The sequence below is a fragment of the Balaenoptera musculus genome, chromosome 16 (assembly GCF_009873245.2).
Source record: "Balaenoptera musculus isolate JJ_BM4_2016_0621 chromosome 16, mBalMus1.pri.v3, whole genome shotgun sequence".
NCBI classification, from domain to species: domain Eukaryota; kingdom Metazoa; phylum Chordata; class Mammalia; order Artiodactyla; family Balaenopteridae; genus Balaenoptera; species Balaenoptera musculus.
Genome location: NC_045800.1, coordinates 50,038,958 through 50,056,684, shown reverse-complemented (window position 1 = coordinate 50,056,684; position 17,727 = coordinate 50,038,958). Strand labels below are relative to the sequence as shown.

Here is a 17,727-nt window from a genome sequence, read left to right as displayed (position 1 = left end):
CATAAATAAATAAAATAAATAAATTAATTAAATTAAATTAAAAAAAAATACAAGGTGCTATAGAAGCACTTTAAAAAATATATATTAAAAAAAAAAAAAAAGAAAACAGACTATAGAATTAGTTCAGAAAGGTCACTAAACACTCAACAACAAATCTGGGGGGAGGAATATGGAATCTGATTTCCAGAGTTGCCACTTTACATTATTTAACATGTCCAGTTTTCAGCAAAAACAAAACAAAGATATGCAAGGAAAGAAATTATGACCCATTTGCGGGGGGGGGGAGGGATAGAAACTGTGCCTTAAGACTTCAGAAAATGGACTTACTAGACAAAGACTTCAACTATTTTAAACATGTTCAAAGAGCTAAAAGAAACCACATCTAAAGAATTAAAAGAAAGTATGAGATCAACATCAAATAGAGAATACAAATAAAGAATTAGAAATTATAAAAAGGAATGAAGTAGAAATTGTAGAATTCAAAATACAACTGAAATAAAAAAAATAAGAATTTTTTACCAAATCCAAGGCCATGAAGATTTACCAATATGGTTTCTTCTAATAGTTTTACGATTTTATCTCTTATACTTAGGTCTTTGATCCATTTTGAGTTAATTTTTATATATGGAGTGAGGAAGAAGTCAAACTTTGTTCCTTTGCACGTAGATATCCAGTTGTCCTAATGCCTTTTTCTCATTGGATGGTGTTATGTGTTGAATTGAGTTCCCCCCAAAAAGATATGTTGAAGTCCTAACCCCCAGTACCTGAAAAAGGGACCTTATTTGGAAATATGGTCATTGCAGATGTAACTAGTTAAGATGAGGTCATACTGGAGTAAAGTGGACCCTTAATCCAATATAACTGGTGTCCCTATAAGAGACACACATAGAGGGATGATGGCCATGTGTCAACAGAAGCAGAGATTGGAGTTAATGAAGCTGCAAGCCAAAGAATGCCAAGGATTGATGGCTACCACCAAAAGCTAGGAAAAGGCAAGAAATTCTCCCCTTCAGGTTTCAGGGAGAGCATGGCCCTGCTGACAATTTATAGCCCCCCAAACTATGAGACAATAAAGTTCTGTGGTTTTAAGTCATCCAATTTGTGGTACTTTAAGGCAGCCTTGGGAAACTAATACAAATGGTGTTGGCACCAATGTTAAAAATCAATGGACCATAGATGTTTCTGGACTCTCAGTTCTATTCCATTGGTCCAAATGTTTGTATGTCAGTCAGTACCACACTGTTTAAATTACTGTAGCTTTGTATTACATTTTGAAATGGAAGTGTGAGAACTCCAAGTTTTTTTGTTGTTGTCGCCTTTTTTTTTTTTTTTTCAATATTGTTTTGGTTATTTGGAGCCACTTGCAGTTTTGTTGCAGCAAGCAGGGGCTACTCTTCGTTGTGGTGCACGTGCCTCTCACTGCGGTGGCTTTTCTTGTTGTGGAGCACAGGCTCTAGGTGCGTGGGCTTCAGTAGTTGTGGCACATGGGCTCAGTAGTTGTGGCTTGTGGGCTCTAGAGCGCAGGCTCAGTAGTTGTGGCACACGGGCTTAGTTGCTCCACAGCATGTGGGATCTTCCTGGACCATTGGCAGGCAGATTCTTAACCTCTGTGCCACCAGGGAAGTCCTTGCAGTTTCATACTAATTTTAGAATCAGATTTTCTGTTTTTTTGCAAAAAAGGCCATTGGAATTTTGACTCTATAGATTGCTCTGAGAAGTAATTCCAACTTAACAATATTAAGTTTTCCAATCTATAATCATGGGAAGTCTTTCCATTTATTGAGGTATTCTTCCGTTTAAACAGTGTTTTGTAGTTTTATAAGGGTTTCAACTCCTTGGTTAAACTTATTCCCAGATATTTTCTTCTTTCGTATGCTATTGTAAATAGAATTGTTTTCTTAGTTTCCTTTACAGATTGTGCGTTGCTGATGCATAGGAAAACTTATTTTTGAGTGTTGGTCTTGTACTCTGCAACTTTGCTTAATTTGTTTATTAGTTCCAGTAGAGTGTGTGTGTGTTCTATGAGATTTTCTATATGTAGAATCATGTCATCTGCAAAATAGTTTCTCTTCCTTTCCAATTAAGATGGCTTTTCTTTTTCTTGCCTAAATACTCTGGCTAGGACTTCCAGTATCATGTAGAATAGCAGGGTGAAAGCAAGAATCTTGTTCTCTTCAGTGGAAGTTTTCTATTTTTCAGCGAGTATGATGTTAGCTGTGGGTTTTTCATAAATGTCCTTTATGTTTAGAAAGGGTCTTGAATTTTGTCAAATGCTTTTTCCACAGTGGTTGTGTTTTTTTCCCCCTTTGTTCAATTAATGGGGTTTATTAGATTTTTTTTATAGTGAAAACTTTTATATTTAGAATTAGCCAGCTGACTCAGTTTAGATGATCCCAATTTTGTTGGCAACATCCAAAGCATGGTAGCCAGGAGCCAGTTAAACATATGCCTTCTTCTCTCCATCAGGCCTGATCAAGGTGTTGACCTTAGCCATGTCAATGTCATAGAGTTTCTTCACAGCCTGTTTAATCTGGTGCTTGTTGGCCTTGACATCCACAATGAACACGTGTGTTGTCTTCCATTTTCTTCACGGCTGACTCAGTGGTGAGGGGTGAAGTTGATGATGGCATGGGGGTCAAGCTTGTTTCTCCTAGGGGCGCTCTTCTGAGGATATTTGGGCTGCCTCCTGAGCTGCAGTGTTTTGGGCCATCGGAAGGTGGGTGATGGCTAGATCTTTTTTTTGTGGCAGTGTTTGTGGCGATGGACGCCTTTCAACACAGCTTTCTTGGCCTTCAAAGCCTTTGCTTTAGCTTTGGCTTTGGGAGGGGCAGGGGCTTCCTTCTCCGCCTTTGGTGCCATCTTCGTGGAAAGGGTTTCAGATTGATTTCTTATGTTGAACCAACCTCGCATTCCTGAGAGAAATTCTTGGTCATGATGTATGTATGATACTTATGAGCTTGGACTTGGTTTCTTAGTATTTTTGTGTCTGTGTTACTAAGGGATATTTTTATTTTATTGAAGTATAGTTGATTTACAGTGCTGTGTTATTTTCTGGTATACAGCAATACATATACTTTTCAGTTATATATACTTTTCCATTATGGTTTATTACAGGATATATTTTTTCTCCTGCAGTGTTCTTTTAGAAAAATTTTCCATTGAAGTATAGTTGATTTACAATGTTGTGTTAATTTCTGCTGTATAGCAAAGTGACGCAGTTATACATATACATATATACACACACACATATATATATTCTTTTCCATTATGGTTTATCACAGGATAATGAATATAGTTCCCTGTGCTAAACAGTAGGACCTAGTTTATCCATCATATATATACTAGTTTGCATCTGCTAATGCCAAAGTCCCAATCCTTCCCTCCCCTACCCCCTCTCTGGCAACCACAAATCTGTTCTCTGTTTCTGTTTGGTAGATATGTTCATTTGTCATATTTTAGATTTCACATATGTGATATCATATGGTATATGTCTTTCTGACTTACTTTGCTTAGTATGATAATCTCTAGGTTCATCCACGTTGCTGCAAAGGGCATTATTTCATTCTTTTTTATGGCTGAGTAATATTCCATTGTACACCACATCTTCTTTATCCACTCATCTGTCAATGGACATTTAGGTTGTTTCCATGTCTTGGCTATTGTAAGTAGTGCTGCTATGAACATAGGGATGGATGTATCTTTTTGAATTAGTTTTGTCCAGATATATGCCCAGGAGTGGGATTGCTGGATCATATGGCAACTCTAGTTTTGAGGAACTTCCATACTGTTTTCCATAATGGCTGCACCAATTTACATTCCCACCAACAGTGTAAGAGGGTTCCCTTTTCTCCACACCCTCTCCAACATTTATTATTTGTAGACTTTTTAATGATGACTATTCTGACCGGTATTATAGGATACTGAATATAGTTCTCTGTGCTATAGAGTAGGACCTTGTTGTTTAACTACTTTATATATATGTTAACAAGGGATATTGGTGTGTAATTTTCTTTTCTTGTGATGTCTTTGTCTGGCTTTGGTATAAGGGTAATACTAGTCTCATAGGTGTTAAGAGTCCAGTATAATACTATAGTTCACAGTAAGCCTCATAGAACTGTTTGGCTCCCAACACCAGTAATTCTCAATAGGGAGTGACTTTGTTCCCGACAGGACATTTGGCAATCTGAATACATTGTCACAACTCAGGGATGCTGCTGACCTCTAATGGGTAGAGGTCAGAGATGCTGCTATACATCCGATAATGCACAGGACTGTCCCCCAAACAAAGGATTACCTGGCCAAAATGTCAACAGTGTTGAGGTTGAGAAATCCTGTCTACACTATGTGTAAGCTTTAATTTAAAAAAAAAAAGCAAGAAGAAGCCAGTAAGAGTTGTGAAAAAAATTAAAAACACGTATTACAAATAAAACTTTTGCAGAGGTTTCTGTGCAAGGTTCACAGATGTAGTTTTCTTCATGTGCCATGCTTTGATGACCTTACATGTAGCAGGGCTGAGAAAGCCTGCCAGGGATGTTTAGGGAATAGGTAATTTACTTAAAGCTTGTGAATTAAGGTGCAGGCTTTCTTAAAACTTGATTTTTGTTTTTTTTTTAACTTCCCTAAACTTCAACTATCAAGGGGTAATTAGAACACATTCTGGTGTAGGGGTTTGAGGCAACAGTTAAATAAGTGCTACAAAAGCCATCTATGGCTATTTCAGAAACAATTAACTTTAGAGTATCATACATAAGTTTTAAAAAGAATTTTATAAGCAGATAAATGAGAACATTTCAGTGAAACCAAGAGTAATTGACCAGAATTTTCTTCTAACTCAAAACTCCAGGAACCAAAGTTGACACACTAGTGCTGTGTTGCCTTTATATAGCTAGTATGAACAATACCAGTTTTCTGACAATATCAATAACACCCATTAATGTATATCTTTAAAACACCACTATAAATACTCCCAATATGTTAGCCAAAGGCCACACTAAGATTTATCATTCCGCTTTCACGTGACCTGACTCTACTGACCCACCTGGTACTGTTCCAAATATTCTGGAACTTGCTTTCACATCACTTTCCCCCTATTTTATTCATTTTTTAAAATACTTATTTGGTTGCGTCGGGTCTTAGTTGTGGCACATGGACTCTTTGTTGCGGCATGCGGGCTTATCTCTAGTTGTGGAGCATGGGCTCAGTAGCCCCGCAGCATGTGGGATCTTAGTTCCCTGACCAGGAATTGAACCGGCAAACCCTGCATTAGAAGGTGGACTCTTAACCACTGGACCACTAGGGAAGTCCCTCTCCCCTATTTTAATGTTCCATCTAGAGTGCAAGTAGATATCACTGTGCTCAGGAAGGCCAGGTGCCATGGGCTTGTTTATCTACTCCTTGACCCGATGCTCAGAACCATGGAAAGGCAGAATCAGGACAAAACAAAGTCCAGCTGAAAGTTATGTTTCAGATTTGGCAGCTATGTAAGCTGGTGGAATCAGGTCTAGAATCCACTTCTGTTGATTACAGTTAGTATTTATTGTCTTGTTACATCCCGTGGCTAAATTATTAAAAATGAACCGTAATCAATGAAACCTTCCTTCGTTAAAAAGTACCTATGTATAAAAAGGTATATAAATTATGTTAGTATATCAGCTTTAAGCACTAGAACCTCTTCCCCAAGAATAGCCATCGATATTGTTTCATAGAATGAAACACCAAAAGAATTCAAGAATAAAATTTTGGCAGCGCAAAACATTATGGAAAGAAATGTTATATAGGTGGTGGTTTCAAAAACTTCAGAAACCCAATTATAGTTTTATCATCTACTAAAAGAGACAAATATATCAAATACAAGAACACAGAAAAGAAACATAAGCTTTGGAAAAGGTAGTCTTTTTAATAACTGCTTTTGTCACCAGGTTAAGTCATGCAGTTACAAAGTAGTTAGAAATTTCTGAAAGGATATTATTGTTAAAAAAAGAAAAGCTAATTCTTACATAAATAATATCTAGTACTTCATTGGGACACTACTGTTCAAAAGGCCCTGGCCAAACAACTCCCAAACAAAACACAACCCCAGGTTGTTTCCAGCCCACTGGGAATGAAGCCGTGTGCAGAAGATGAGGCTTCTAAATGAGGACAAAAAGTCAGGGCGAGTCGAGGCTATTGGCAATGCTCAGAGCCGCCAGCCAGACTCCAAAGAGGGAGCCCAAGTGGTTTTTTTCTGGGGCACTCTACTTGAATTATTGTTCAATTAGTCAACACAATAGATCTTCAAAAGAGGACAATTAATTAACATGATAAGGAGGTTACTGCATTCTTTGGACTATATGTCATAATTGTGGTTAGTAAATTCCGACAGTCTTAACAAAAATAGCCTCCATCATTTGCAGGTATGAAGATAACTTAATTCTCTACCAGGCTTTTTATTTTTGCTGGATGACAATATGCAATTGACAAGTTATAAATGATACTGTTTTATGTTATAAAAATACTAGCTTTTTTCATTTATTATGTTTACAGGCATTCACTGCTTGAGTCAAGGTTAGGCTTGTTAAGTGATTAAAGGCAATTTTATTACAGCAGCATGTACTTATTTTATTCTAAAAGAATAAAATGATAAAGAGAGTTTTTTTTGTTTGTAACCTATAAAATTGAGTTATTTTGCTGATGTAAGATACCAATAACTCACTTGAGGACCATGCTACCTCCTGAAAATGCCATATACCTGCTTCTTAAATGTGTCAAAGCACCTGATAGATCTGTCCAGAGCTAAAGTGGCAAGTGACTGACTGCTCTTGGACAACAGGTGCTTTCCCAGGGCTACAGCTGACTGTGCTGGGAAACAGCCATGGAACAAGGCAGCACAGGCAGAGGGAAACGACTTTATTTAAAGGCAAAATGCCCAAATGGCTCTCTGACATAGCTAATTTCTACTATCACTTATTAGCTTATTTATGATCCCCTAACTTTTTTTCTCAAGGGGCTGATTTGGATTGACTTGTTGAGAATGGTGTCCATCATCTATTAAGTCATGAGAGAGAGATTTCTGTGGTTACATGTAAACTTGTGATAGGTCTGCAGATGAAGAGGTGAAGAGGGTAGTGAAGAAGTCAGCTGCAGTCTGGTCCGGTCTATGTGAAGGTCACGCCAGCTTCATTGTACACCTTGAAGACTTTCTCGATGGCATTGACATAGGCAGCTGTTCTCAGGTCCAATCCCAGGTTATACTTCATGGCTGTGCGCATGATTTGCTGAAATGAAGGAGATGTGATGTGGAGATGTGATGTGACCCTGACTCAGGTGGCCAGGCCATGAACACACAAGGCACATAACAGCCTGGTACAAGTTACCCTAGTACCACTTCAGGACCAGACTTGGGTAGCCAAAGAGAAACTACTCAGGCAGTGAAACAACCTTGAGTCAGGAAGGACTAATTCTCTGGAATTAATACCAACTACTGTTTAGGTGACAGGAAGATGTTGCTCTTTAGAATTTAAGATGTGAGTTATCTCTGTGCCCTTTAGACATCCTGTAATCTGGAGCAAGTCTGATAACACACTGTGATAATTTAAATGAGCTAAGGATGGGATGATGAAAATGTTCTGGAGTGAGTGGTGATGGCTACACAGCCTTGTGAACATACTTAGAGGCTGCTAAGTTATATACTTTACAGGGGTGAATTTATGGTATGCTAATTATCTCAAAAAAATTAACAAAATTAATATCTGCTGTTGCTATTTCAACTTGATGCCAAGTGGATAGAATCTGAACTCAAAAAGAAATTAAGAAAACTGGACTCGAACTGTGCTTAAGGCTTTGAAATAAGGATCAAGTGGTCAAAACACCTTTCACGTATACCAAATTCTATGTAGTAAGGTAGCTTCCTGTAGCTACAACAGAGTGGTGCACTGAGCTGCAACCCAGTTTGGCTGACTAAGCTAAACATGATTCCTTCTAACTTGGCATTATTTCCCAAAGTCTGGAAAACATATGGAAGATCCTGAAAACAACACTCATCATTTAAGACTGAAAAAGCACATGTTTTGGAACATTTAAACACATCGCTATTTTCTGTCACTGCACACACAATCTGGCAGCTGAGATGACACAGTTGAGCTGTACTTCACGTAACTACCAGAAACGCAAACAGCATCTGTGTACATACCCTGGCAGAGCGCTCCATGGTGTAAGCTAAGCCAGAGTGCACGATGTCTTTCTCAGAGGCACCCTGTTAGGAAAAAGTATAGTTTAACAAAACCATAAAGACATGCTTCACCTGTAAGAGCATAAAGGATTCTTAAGTCAATATACAGCCAGATAGAATTGTTTTTTGTCTTTCAGGAAAGATATACTTAATTTCTGTATAGTATCTTGATGATACCTATTTAAGTAGTCATGTTTTAACCACAATTTAGTTTTCACTATATTTGACAGCAAACAAATACTCATGAAATTAATATCATGGTAAAACACCACAGGAAAGTATGGACCAAACATAGGCCAAGTAGTGGGCTCAGCACCGGTCAACCAACCATCTGAGATGCAGACCACAACAACATGTTACCCTGTCGGTGTCAGGGTACATTCATCTCTGCTCCCCACCACACCACACAGGGCACCGAAAAGAATCCAGCTACCTCCAATAGCAGCTGTGGGGTAGAATCCTGCCTGTATATTCAGCAATGCCACAAACTTTAAAGCTGGAGGGATCTTAGCAGCTCATAATTAACCACCCTAATTCTTCTGATGAGGAAACTGGTGACCAGAGAAGTTGGCCAAAGTTACATGTAGCTTTTTTTAAAATTTAATTTTACTTATTTATTTTATTTTATTTTTGGCTGTGTCTGGTCTTAGTTGTGGCATGTGGGCTCTCTAGTTGAGGTATGCAATCTCAGTAGTTGTGGCCCACGGGCTTAGTTGCCCTGTGGTATGTGGGATCTTAGTTCCCCGACCAGTGATCGAATCCATGTTCCCTGCAGTGGAAGGCGGATTCTTTACCCCTGGACCACCAGGGAAGTCCCCAGGTAGCTATTTTTAGAGCTGGGATATAACCCAGCATCTCTGACCACCAAATCAGCTCCTCTCTTTCCTTTGCCAATTACCTCTATAAGTCAGTTTGTTTCAATGGGTTCCTCTATCTAATTTGTTTTTTGGACTGCTTTCTAATGTTAGGACAAATAACTATCACCACCACTCTTAATATGATATATATAGCTAGCAAACACATCCTGATATGCCAAATAAAAACTTGTTGGTGAGCCACTTTTTATATATGCTGAACTTTATCTAATTAATACTTATTCACTTAAGAAGGTACATTTCTGTAACACTTATATCAATTAAGAAACATATGGGGGACTTCCCTGGTTGGCGCAGTGGTTAAGAATCTGCCTGCCAATGCAAGGGACATGGGTTTGAGCCCTGGTCTGGGAAGATCCCACATGCCTCAGAGCAACTAAGCCCGTGCGCCACAACTGAGCCTGCACTCTAGAGCCCGCAAGCCGCAACTACTGAAGCCCATGATCCGCAACAAGAGAAGCCACCGCAATGAGAAGCCCGCATACCGCAACAAAGAGTAGCCCCCGCTCGCTGCAACTAGAGAAAGTCTGCGCGCAGCAATGAAGACCCAACGCAGCCAAAGATAAATAATAAATAATTAAAAAAAAAAAGAAACATGGAACTTCCCTGGTGGCGCAGTGGTTTAAGAAACCACCTGCCAATGCAGGGGACACAGGTTTGAGCCCTGGTCTGGGAAGATCCTACATGCCGTGAAGCAACTAAGCCTGTGTGCCACAACTACTGAGCCTGCGCTCTAGAGCCCGCGAGCCACGACTACTGAGCCCATGTGCCACCACTGCTGAAGCCCGTGCACCTAGAGCCCATGCTCCGCAGTAAGAGAAGCCATCGCACTGCAACGAAGAGTAGCCTCCACTCGCTGCAACTAGAGAAAGCCTGCACGCAGCAACGAAGACGCAACACAGCCAAAAAATAAAAAACTTAAAAAAAGAAAGAGAGAAACATATGGGTTAAGCTTTGTTTTGTTGTACCAAGTTAGGAACAGGAAAACTTGCTTTACAAGTGGAATACTGCTATTGCTTTCACCCACTCATTCATTCACCAAACATTTACTGAGTACCTACTATGTTCCAGGCACTCTTCTAGGTACTGGGGACACAGCAGAAAACAAAATAATGAAAATTCTCTGTTCTCCTGGAGTTTAAGAGGAGACAGCATATAAAAAACCATGAGGCTGAGTGAGATCACCAAAATTTTGAATTCAGACTGAGAAGTGGTTCAGGGACTGAGGACTTCCAATGTTAACAGGGTGTAGGGATGACAGGGATCAGCAGAAGGACTGGCGAGTGAAGCAGGAAGAAAGCCAGGAGGATGTGGTGTCCTGGGAGCTAAGAAAGATTTCCAGGGGGAGTGATCACCTGGGAGCAGTGAAGTAAGATGAGGACTGAAAAATGACCACTAGGTTTGGTGATGCTGCCACCACTGGTTACCTTGACAAGAACAGTTTCGGTGGAGTGGTGGGCAGAATAGGAGGTTTGAGTATAGAAGAACTGGGGACAGAGTATACACAACTCTTAAGGAGGTTTGCTATACGGGAAATAAAAATAGCAAGACCTGGAAGGGCAAGTGGGATTAAGATTTATATTTTTTAAGGCAGCATTTGTTACATTGATAGGAATGACTGAATAGAGGGAAAACTGATGATGCAAGAGAAAGGGGAAGGTTTGCTTGAGCAGTGCATTTGAGAGACTGAAAACAGGCCATCCAACGCCCAGAACAAGACTTGGGCTGAGATGGAACCACAAAGAGTTGCTCAAGAGTACAAGACAGGGTACAGATACCAGGAGCTGGGTAGATGTGGAAGTTCTCTGACTGCTTCACTTTTCTGTGAATAGATACCAGGTCATGAACTGAAGTGCAGGGAGAGAAAAAAGGAGAAAATATGATATAATTAACCAAGAGAATGAGAGAATGAATGGAACAGGGAAAAGCAGTTTAACTGCTGGGCAGCTGAGAGCTTACTTTAAGTTTGAAGAGTCAGCAGGGCCTCCCGCTACAGCGGAGGAACGGAGGGGGCAGAGAGCTGGATTTCATCAGGGTTCACGTGTTAACAAGCGGGTGTGAGGAAGCAAAACAAGACCAGAGAGTGAATGTAATGATGGTCAATGGAATTTAAGTGAAGACAGGTGTGATGAAGGACAGTGAAAAGATGATCAGGTCAATGATGTAGGTCCTGGCAGGGCCACAGCATGGCTGGGGAGGGGGAAACTAAAAGCAAGGAGCTGGGGGAAAAAACTGGTTTTTCAACTGACACTTATTACAAGACTCCTGCAATAAGTAAGTCACTAAGAGATGAGAAATAGCATTAAAGTCTAAAATTAGAAGCACCAAAAAGCATTTGAAAACTGGAAGACTGATACATTGGGCAAAGATTATTTTAAAAAAGGATAAAAATGAAAGGCATCACGGCTCTGTCTTCCTAACCAATTGGCTGTCCTCTTTACTCCCTCTCCAGGTTTCAGTCTGACTGACTATGTGGCAGGCATGTGCTGGGACATGGGGTGACCACAGGGAGGAGCAAGAATCCCATCTTAAAGCCGCAGCAACAGCAGGGCCTATAAACGCACTAAGTTACTTGTGATGGAAGGATGGATGAGATGCTGGCAGGCAGAGAGGACTTTCAGGAAAAGCCACTGAGATGTGATACTCAAGCAGGGAGTGGGTGTGGGTATTCCAGAAGGAGGGACCAGAACTAAGACACATGGTTCTGGGAAAGAGGAAGGTTCTTTGAGGAGAGTTACCCAGAGTGGCAAAAGCATCTTTTCTCCTTCAAGACAAAACCCTTAACATTCCCCCATGTTGCAAGATAGTCTTAAATTATTTCCCATGACTGAATATTTCATAAGAAGACATATTATCACTTAGCCATTTCCCTGCCCCCCCCCACACACACTGGATTATAAAATCAAACCTAATTTTAAAAATGACTGCAGGGCTTCCCTGGTGGCACAGTGGTTGAGTCTGCCTGCCAATGCAGGGAACACGGGTTCGAGCCCTGGTCTGGGAAGATCCCACATGCCGCGGAGCAACTAGGCCCGTGAGCCACAACTACTGAGCCTGCGCGTCTGGAGCCTGTGCTCCGTAACAAGAGAGGCCGCGATAATGAGAGGCCCGCACACCACGATGAAGAGTGGCCCCCGCTCGCCACAACTAGAGAAAGCCCTCGCACAGAAACAAAGACCCAACACAGCCATAAATAAATAAATAAATAAAATTAAAAAAAAAAAAAAAAGGTACTGGCATTGGCACTGGTAAAACGCAGTGTCTCCTGCTAGTTTAAAAAAAAAAAAAAAAAGACTGCAAACACAGTTCCAATGACATCATGCACGGACTCATTCCTCTCCTTTAAAATTGTTTTCTTAGGATTAACTTCCAGAGCTGACGTTATTATAAGTGTCAAAGGGCAGGAACTCTTTAATAAGTCTTCGGCATTGTCATCAGAATAAAGGTACAACTGCTTCACAACAGACATGGTGAGTATAAGATCCATTAATTGTTTATGCTAGTTTAATACATTAAAGAATCCTTATTTTAATTTATATTTCTTTAACAACGAGGTTAAACATTTTTTTCTAGGCCTACTTCCTCTGATTTTTTTCATGTCACGTGCCTCTTACTGGTAAAGAAATTCTCTTTGTAATGTGTATTAATATATCCTGTCCATAGCTAATTAACAACAAATAGCTTTTCTCATGTTTTCTTTGACTCTTATTTGTGTCCATATAGTAATTTCAGTTTTTTATATAGGTCAATCTAATGTTTACTTTTCAATTCTTTCCATTTCTCTAAAGCTTAAAATAGTTAAAATACACAATAACTCTTCACCATTATGTTAGAATCACTTGAGTCATCTGTATTGTAAAAGTATCAAAAGCAGAACCATGAATTATTTCAAACTAATGTTCTTACTCCATTTTTAGAATGTAAGGAAAGAGGAAGTCATATAACTGTCGTGTTGATTACCACGCCTTAATCCCATTTAATATAGCTGGCCTGATCCAAAGAAGAGAGCAGGCAAGCACACTCACCGATATCCTGTCTTGGAACTCTGCTGTGGGTACAATGGGAATAGTTCCACCATGCTTTCCAAATTTCCTTTCCAAACTCTCTTGAACAGACACTATAAAAAGCCAAGAGACGAAGATACGATATTGCTAGTAGAAAAAAAATGAAGTAGAAACAAAAGTAGTCCCAAACTATATCCACAGCCCCAAACACTAATGACATAAAACTTTCAACACTAATAACGTAAAAGCGTTACTCACTTAAATCTCAGTTAAAAGGAATAAAGCACTTTGCCAAATTCCTATATAAATGTGAATTTAGGTCACTGCTCTGTTTCCATAACACCCATTAGCAGGGATTTTCCTTGGCTCTTTTAAAAAGAAAATGCTAAAAAAAAAAAAAAAAAAAAAGAAAATGCTGAGGGAAAAAGGAATGGAAATCGATGGAACACTTCACCCAGATTCTCAGAGTGGGCTCAGTAAAGCTCAGCTGGAGGTCTTGGTCTTATTTCAGCTTGAGGAAAATTCTAGTGTTAACTCTGGAGCCTATTCTAGTCAAAGACAAAACAGTATTCTCATCAGAAGACTCAAAAAATTCTTGACAATAGATAGGGCTTTACCAAAAGCAACCTGAGAATGAAATGGATGAGTATCAACAGGAGCTCCTGGTTTAAAATGATACTCTTTATACTATTAACTTAGAGATTAGGTTCTGGGAACCAGAACATACTTGCAGAATAAACATTGGAATATAAATATATTCCAGAGAGTTAATATAGTGAATACCTATAAAGAAATTGTATCTCATGAGTCAGAATAGTTTTCTGTTCTGAGATTAAACAAAAAGGAAATTAGCCCTTTTATTAAATGCAGGCTTTCCCCAGACTTTTAGATGGCTCAAAAGAATAATCAGAACTTACTGAGCAAGTGGTAGTTAGAATCCCTTTCATATTTGAAGGTCAAACGGCCATAGCTGACATGATTCAGATTCTTCAGCCACTCAAAGTAAGACACTGTCACTCCTCCAGCATTCAAGTAGAGATCCTATACACAAAAAAATGAGGACATGATGGTTTCAATAAAAGCTTACAATGAACGTGAGCTCAGTTTTAATATCAAAGCAGATTAAGCTTCAAGCTTCCCAAATGTATTTTAGATAGTATCAGAAATTTTGCACTTAAACAAACCCCCTTCCTAATACATCTGAGGCTTTTCTCCCTTTGGGGAAAAAAATAATTTATTGGTTTATTAATCAGCAAGCATTTGATCAGAGGTTTTAGAGCCTCTTCTCCACCAAAAAAATTCTGACAAAATTGCCTGCCCACTAACCACTGGTTTGTATGGTCCAAGGGTGTCTCGCCAGAAGATTAGTGTTTACTCTCCCACTACATAAAGGCAGTCTATTTAAGTTAAACTGAATTTAAGTGCTTTCAGCAAAAGCAGTTCTTCAAAATGCATCACAAGTCCACACTAACTTCTAACTTCCAATGACCTTTTGGTACAGACCCCATGCTTAACCACTGAAAAACTTAAGCACATGTTACTCATATTAGCTTTCTGAGTAAGACAGCAAGGGACATTTGAAAGTTAGAATAGTACTTCTAGCACATTATACATTTATATAACTGGATTTAAGAAGTCTAAATACATACTCAAGAAAGAGCCTGAAGTTGGAAGAAAACGTTCAGGTCCAATATAAGACAGACTTATTTTATTAACCACACTTCTACTTTATTTTCTTAAAAGCAAAATAAAGGGACTTCCCTGGTGGTCCAGTGGTAGAGAATCTGTCCTGCAATGCAGGGCACGCGGGTTTGATCCCTAGTCAGGGAACTAAGATCCCACATGCTGCGAGGCAACTAAGCCTGCACACCGCAACTACTGAGCCTGAGCGCCTCAACTAGAGAGCCTGCGTGCAGCAAACTACAGAGCCCACACGCTCTGGAGCCTGCGCGCCACAACTACAGTGCCCACACACCCTGGAGCCTGCGTGCCACAACTAGAGAGAAGCTCGCGAGCCACAGCCAAGAGCCTGTGCGCTGCAACAAAAGATCCCGCATCCCGCAACTAAGACCCGACGCAGCCAAAAATAAATAAATATAAATAAATAAATTTTTAAAAAAGCAAAATAAAGATGAAGAATTAATCTCTAAGGCTTGGGAAACTAACAATCCTCCTCCTCCCCCAGTTCCCTGCAAAAGACAATTATGATTCCAAGTACATATAAAAATCTGGCAAACGTAGATTACTTACTGGAATAACCATGATGTTCCTCTCTAGGAAAATCTTATCAGCTTCTGGAGTTGTCGGTCCATTGGCACCTTCAGCAATGATCTGCAAGAAAGTCACATAGAGTCACATAGAGAAATGCCATTAACACCGTCAAATCCCCTCCAGCTGAGCTCAAGAGATGTGTGGGGGAGGGGGCTGTGGGAGAGAAGCAAAATCCCACTTTAAATTGTATGCGTGGGGAACTGTATGGCCAAAAAGTTTATCTGGGTTTTTCCATAAGATGGTAACGAACCTGAATGAACTTTTTGGCCAACCCAATACATCCCAATAAAGCTGCTTTCTTTTTTTAAAAAAAGAGGAAACCCATTAGAGCTTTTCTATGACTCTCAGTGTCACTCCACATTGCTAAGGTTGAACCCATCATACTGTCACCTTGGCTTTGACTCTGGGTGCATTGGACTTGGTCAGCTGCTTCTCACTGGCAGCAGGGATCAATATGTCACAGTCTGCCTCCAAGATGTTCCCTTCATAGATCTTTGCTTTGGGGAAGCCCAGGATTGTTCCATGTTGCTATAATTGATTGAAAATCAGAATTAATGGCTGCAACAGAATTTAAATGTTTATGTTTAGTGCCTATGATATGAAGACTCATTTAGTAGGAGGTCTTTGAGTTACATTTAAAAAAATAAGCAAACAAAATGAAAAGACAACCCACAGAATGGGAGAAAATACTTGTAAACGAAGCGACCAACAAGGGATTAATCTCCAAAATATACAAACAGCTCATGCAGCTCAATATCAAAAAAACAAACCCAATCAAAAAATGGGTGGAAGATCCAAATAGACATTTCTCCAAAGAAGACATACAGATGGCCAAGAGGCACATGAAAAGATGCTCAACATCACTAATAATTAGAAAAAAGCAAATCAAAACTACAACGAGGTATCACCTCACACCGGTCAGAATGGCCATCATCAAGAAATCTACAGACAATAAATGCTGGAGAGGGTGTGGAGAAAAGGGAACCCTCTTGCACTGTTGGTGGGAATGTAAATTGGTACAGCCGCCATGGAGAACACTATGGAGGTTCCTTAAAAAACTAAAAATAGAGCTACCATATGATCCAGCAATCCCACTCCTGGACACATATCTGGAGAAAACCATAATTCGAAAAGACACATGTACCCCAATGTTCATTGCAGCACTATTTACAACAGCCATGACATGGAAGCAACCTAAGTGTCCATCGACAGATGAATGGATAAAGAAGATGTGGTACGTACATACGATGGAATATTAATTACTTAGCCATAAAAAAGAATGAAATAATGCCATTTGCAGCAACATGGATGCAACTAGAGATTATCATACTAAGTGAAGTAAGTCAAAAAGAGAAAGGCAAATACCATATGATATCATGTATATGTGGAATCTAAAATATGGCAGTCTAAAAAGGATGAAATAATGCCATTTGCAGAGACCTGGATGGACCAAGAGATTGTCATACTGAGTGAAGTCAGACAGAGAAAGACGAACATCATATGATAATTGCGTATATATGGAATCTAAAAATGGTACAAATGAACCTATTTACTTACAAAACAGAAATAGAGTCACAGATGTAGAAAACAAACTTATGGTTACCGGGGGGGAAGGTGGGGAGGGATAAATTGGGAGATTGGGATTGACACATATACAGTACTCTATATAAAACAGATAACTAATAAGGACCTACTGTATAGCACAGGGAAGTCTACTCAATACTCTGTTATCACCTATATAGGAACAGAATCTAAAAAAGAATGGATATATGTATAACTGATTCACTTTGCTGCACAGCAGAAACACAACACTGCAAATCAACTATACTCCAATAAAAATTAATTTTAAAAAAAGCAATGCAAAGATTTCAATAATACTTATTTCAACTTTACAACATTCAGGTGGTCAGACTATTCAGATATTACATTAACATACCAATTTGAAGTCTTCCAGTTCCTTTGGGTCAATACCATCTGGATTCCATATGCTCCCATCAGATTCACCAACACCAACACATTTAGCACCAAAACGATGTAAATATCTCATAGAGTGCAGGCCCACATTACCAAATCCCTGTGAAGAACAGTTGTACATGAAACAAAAATCAAAGTCCTAGCACAGATGATAAATGTCATATTCTGACCAATACAGTTCTGTTGGTTTAGAAGTAATTCTCAAAATCCTTTTGATAAAAGAAACAATGTCTCTCTTCAACAATAAATTTCTGTTTCGGAATGTGGAACCCAACCCTTTGTCCTCTGTGATAATGAGTCCTGAGGACATTCAGTGACATGCAGCCTTGCTGGCCTATAAAGAAACGGTAGTTGATGCCAACGACGCTACCTAGGACTTCAGTTCCTGATGACCAGA

The 17,727-nt window shown here is 39.5% G+C and overlaps 2 protein-coding genes and 1 pseudogene across 2 annotated transcripts in view; 1 reads left to right on the top strand and 2 right to left on the bottom strand.

Annotated features, from left to right (window-relative positions):
• Nucleotides 1-11,944, top strand: part of FAM25A (family with sequence similarity 25 member A) — a 36,015-nt gene extending 24,071 nt beyond the window's left edge. Inside the window, exon 6 of the mRNA XM_036829230.1 lies at nt 11,534-11,944. Within this exon, the coding sequence (XP_036685125.1) occupies nt 11,534-11,583 (50 nt within the window). The 3' untranslated portion in view covers nt 11,584-11,944. The remainder of the gene's footprint in view (nt 1-11,533) is intronic.
• Nucleotides 2,384-2,961, bottom strand: LOC118882866 (annotated as a pseudogene).
• Nucleotides 5,872-17,727, bottom strand: part of GLUD1 (glutamate dehydrogenase 1) — a 38,880-nt gene continuing 27,024 nt past the window's right edge. The window contains exons 7-13 of the mRNA XM_036829227.1: nt 17,293-17,430; nt 15,747-15,884; nt 15,336-15,416; nt 14,003-14,126; nt 13,107-13,198; nt 8,168-8,230; nt 5,872-7,253 (exon numbers count right to left, since the gene is read on the bottom strand). Of these exons, the coding sequence (XP_036685122.1) occupies nt 7,134-7,253; nt 8,168-8,230; nt 13,107-13,198; nt 14,003-14,126; nt 15,336-15,416; nt 15,747-15,884; nt 17,293-17,430 (756 nt within the window). The 3' untranslated portion in view covers nt 5,872-7,133. The remainder of the gene's footprint in view (nt 7,254-8,167; nt 8,231-13,106; nt 13,199-14,002; nt 14,127-15,335; nt 15,417-15,746; nt 15,885-17,292; nt 17,431-17,727) is intronic.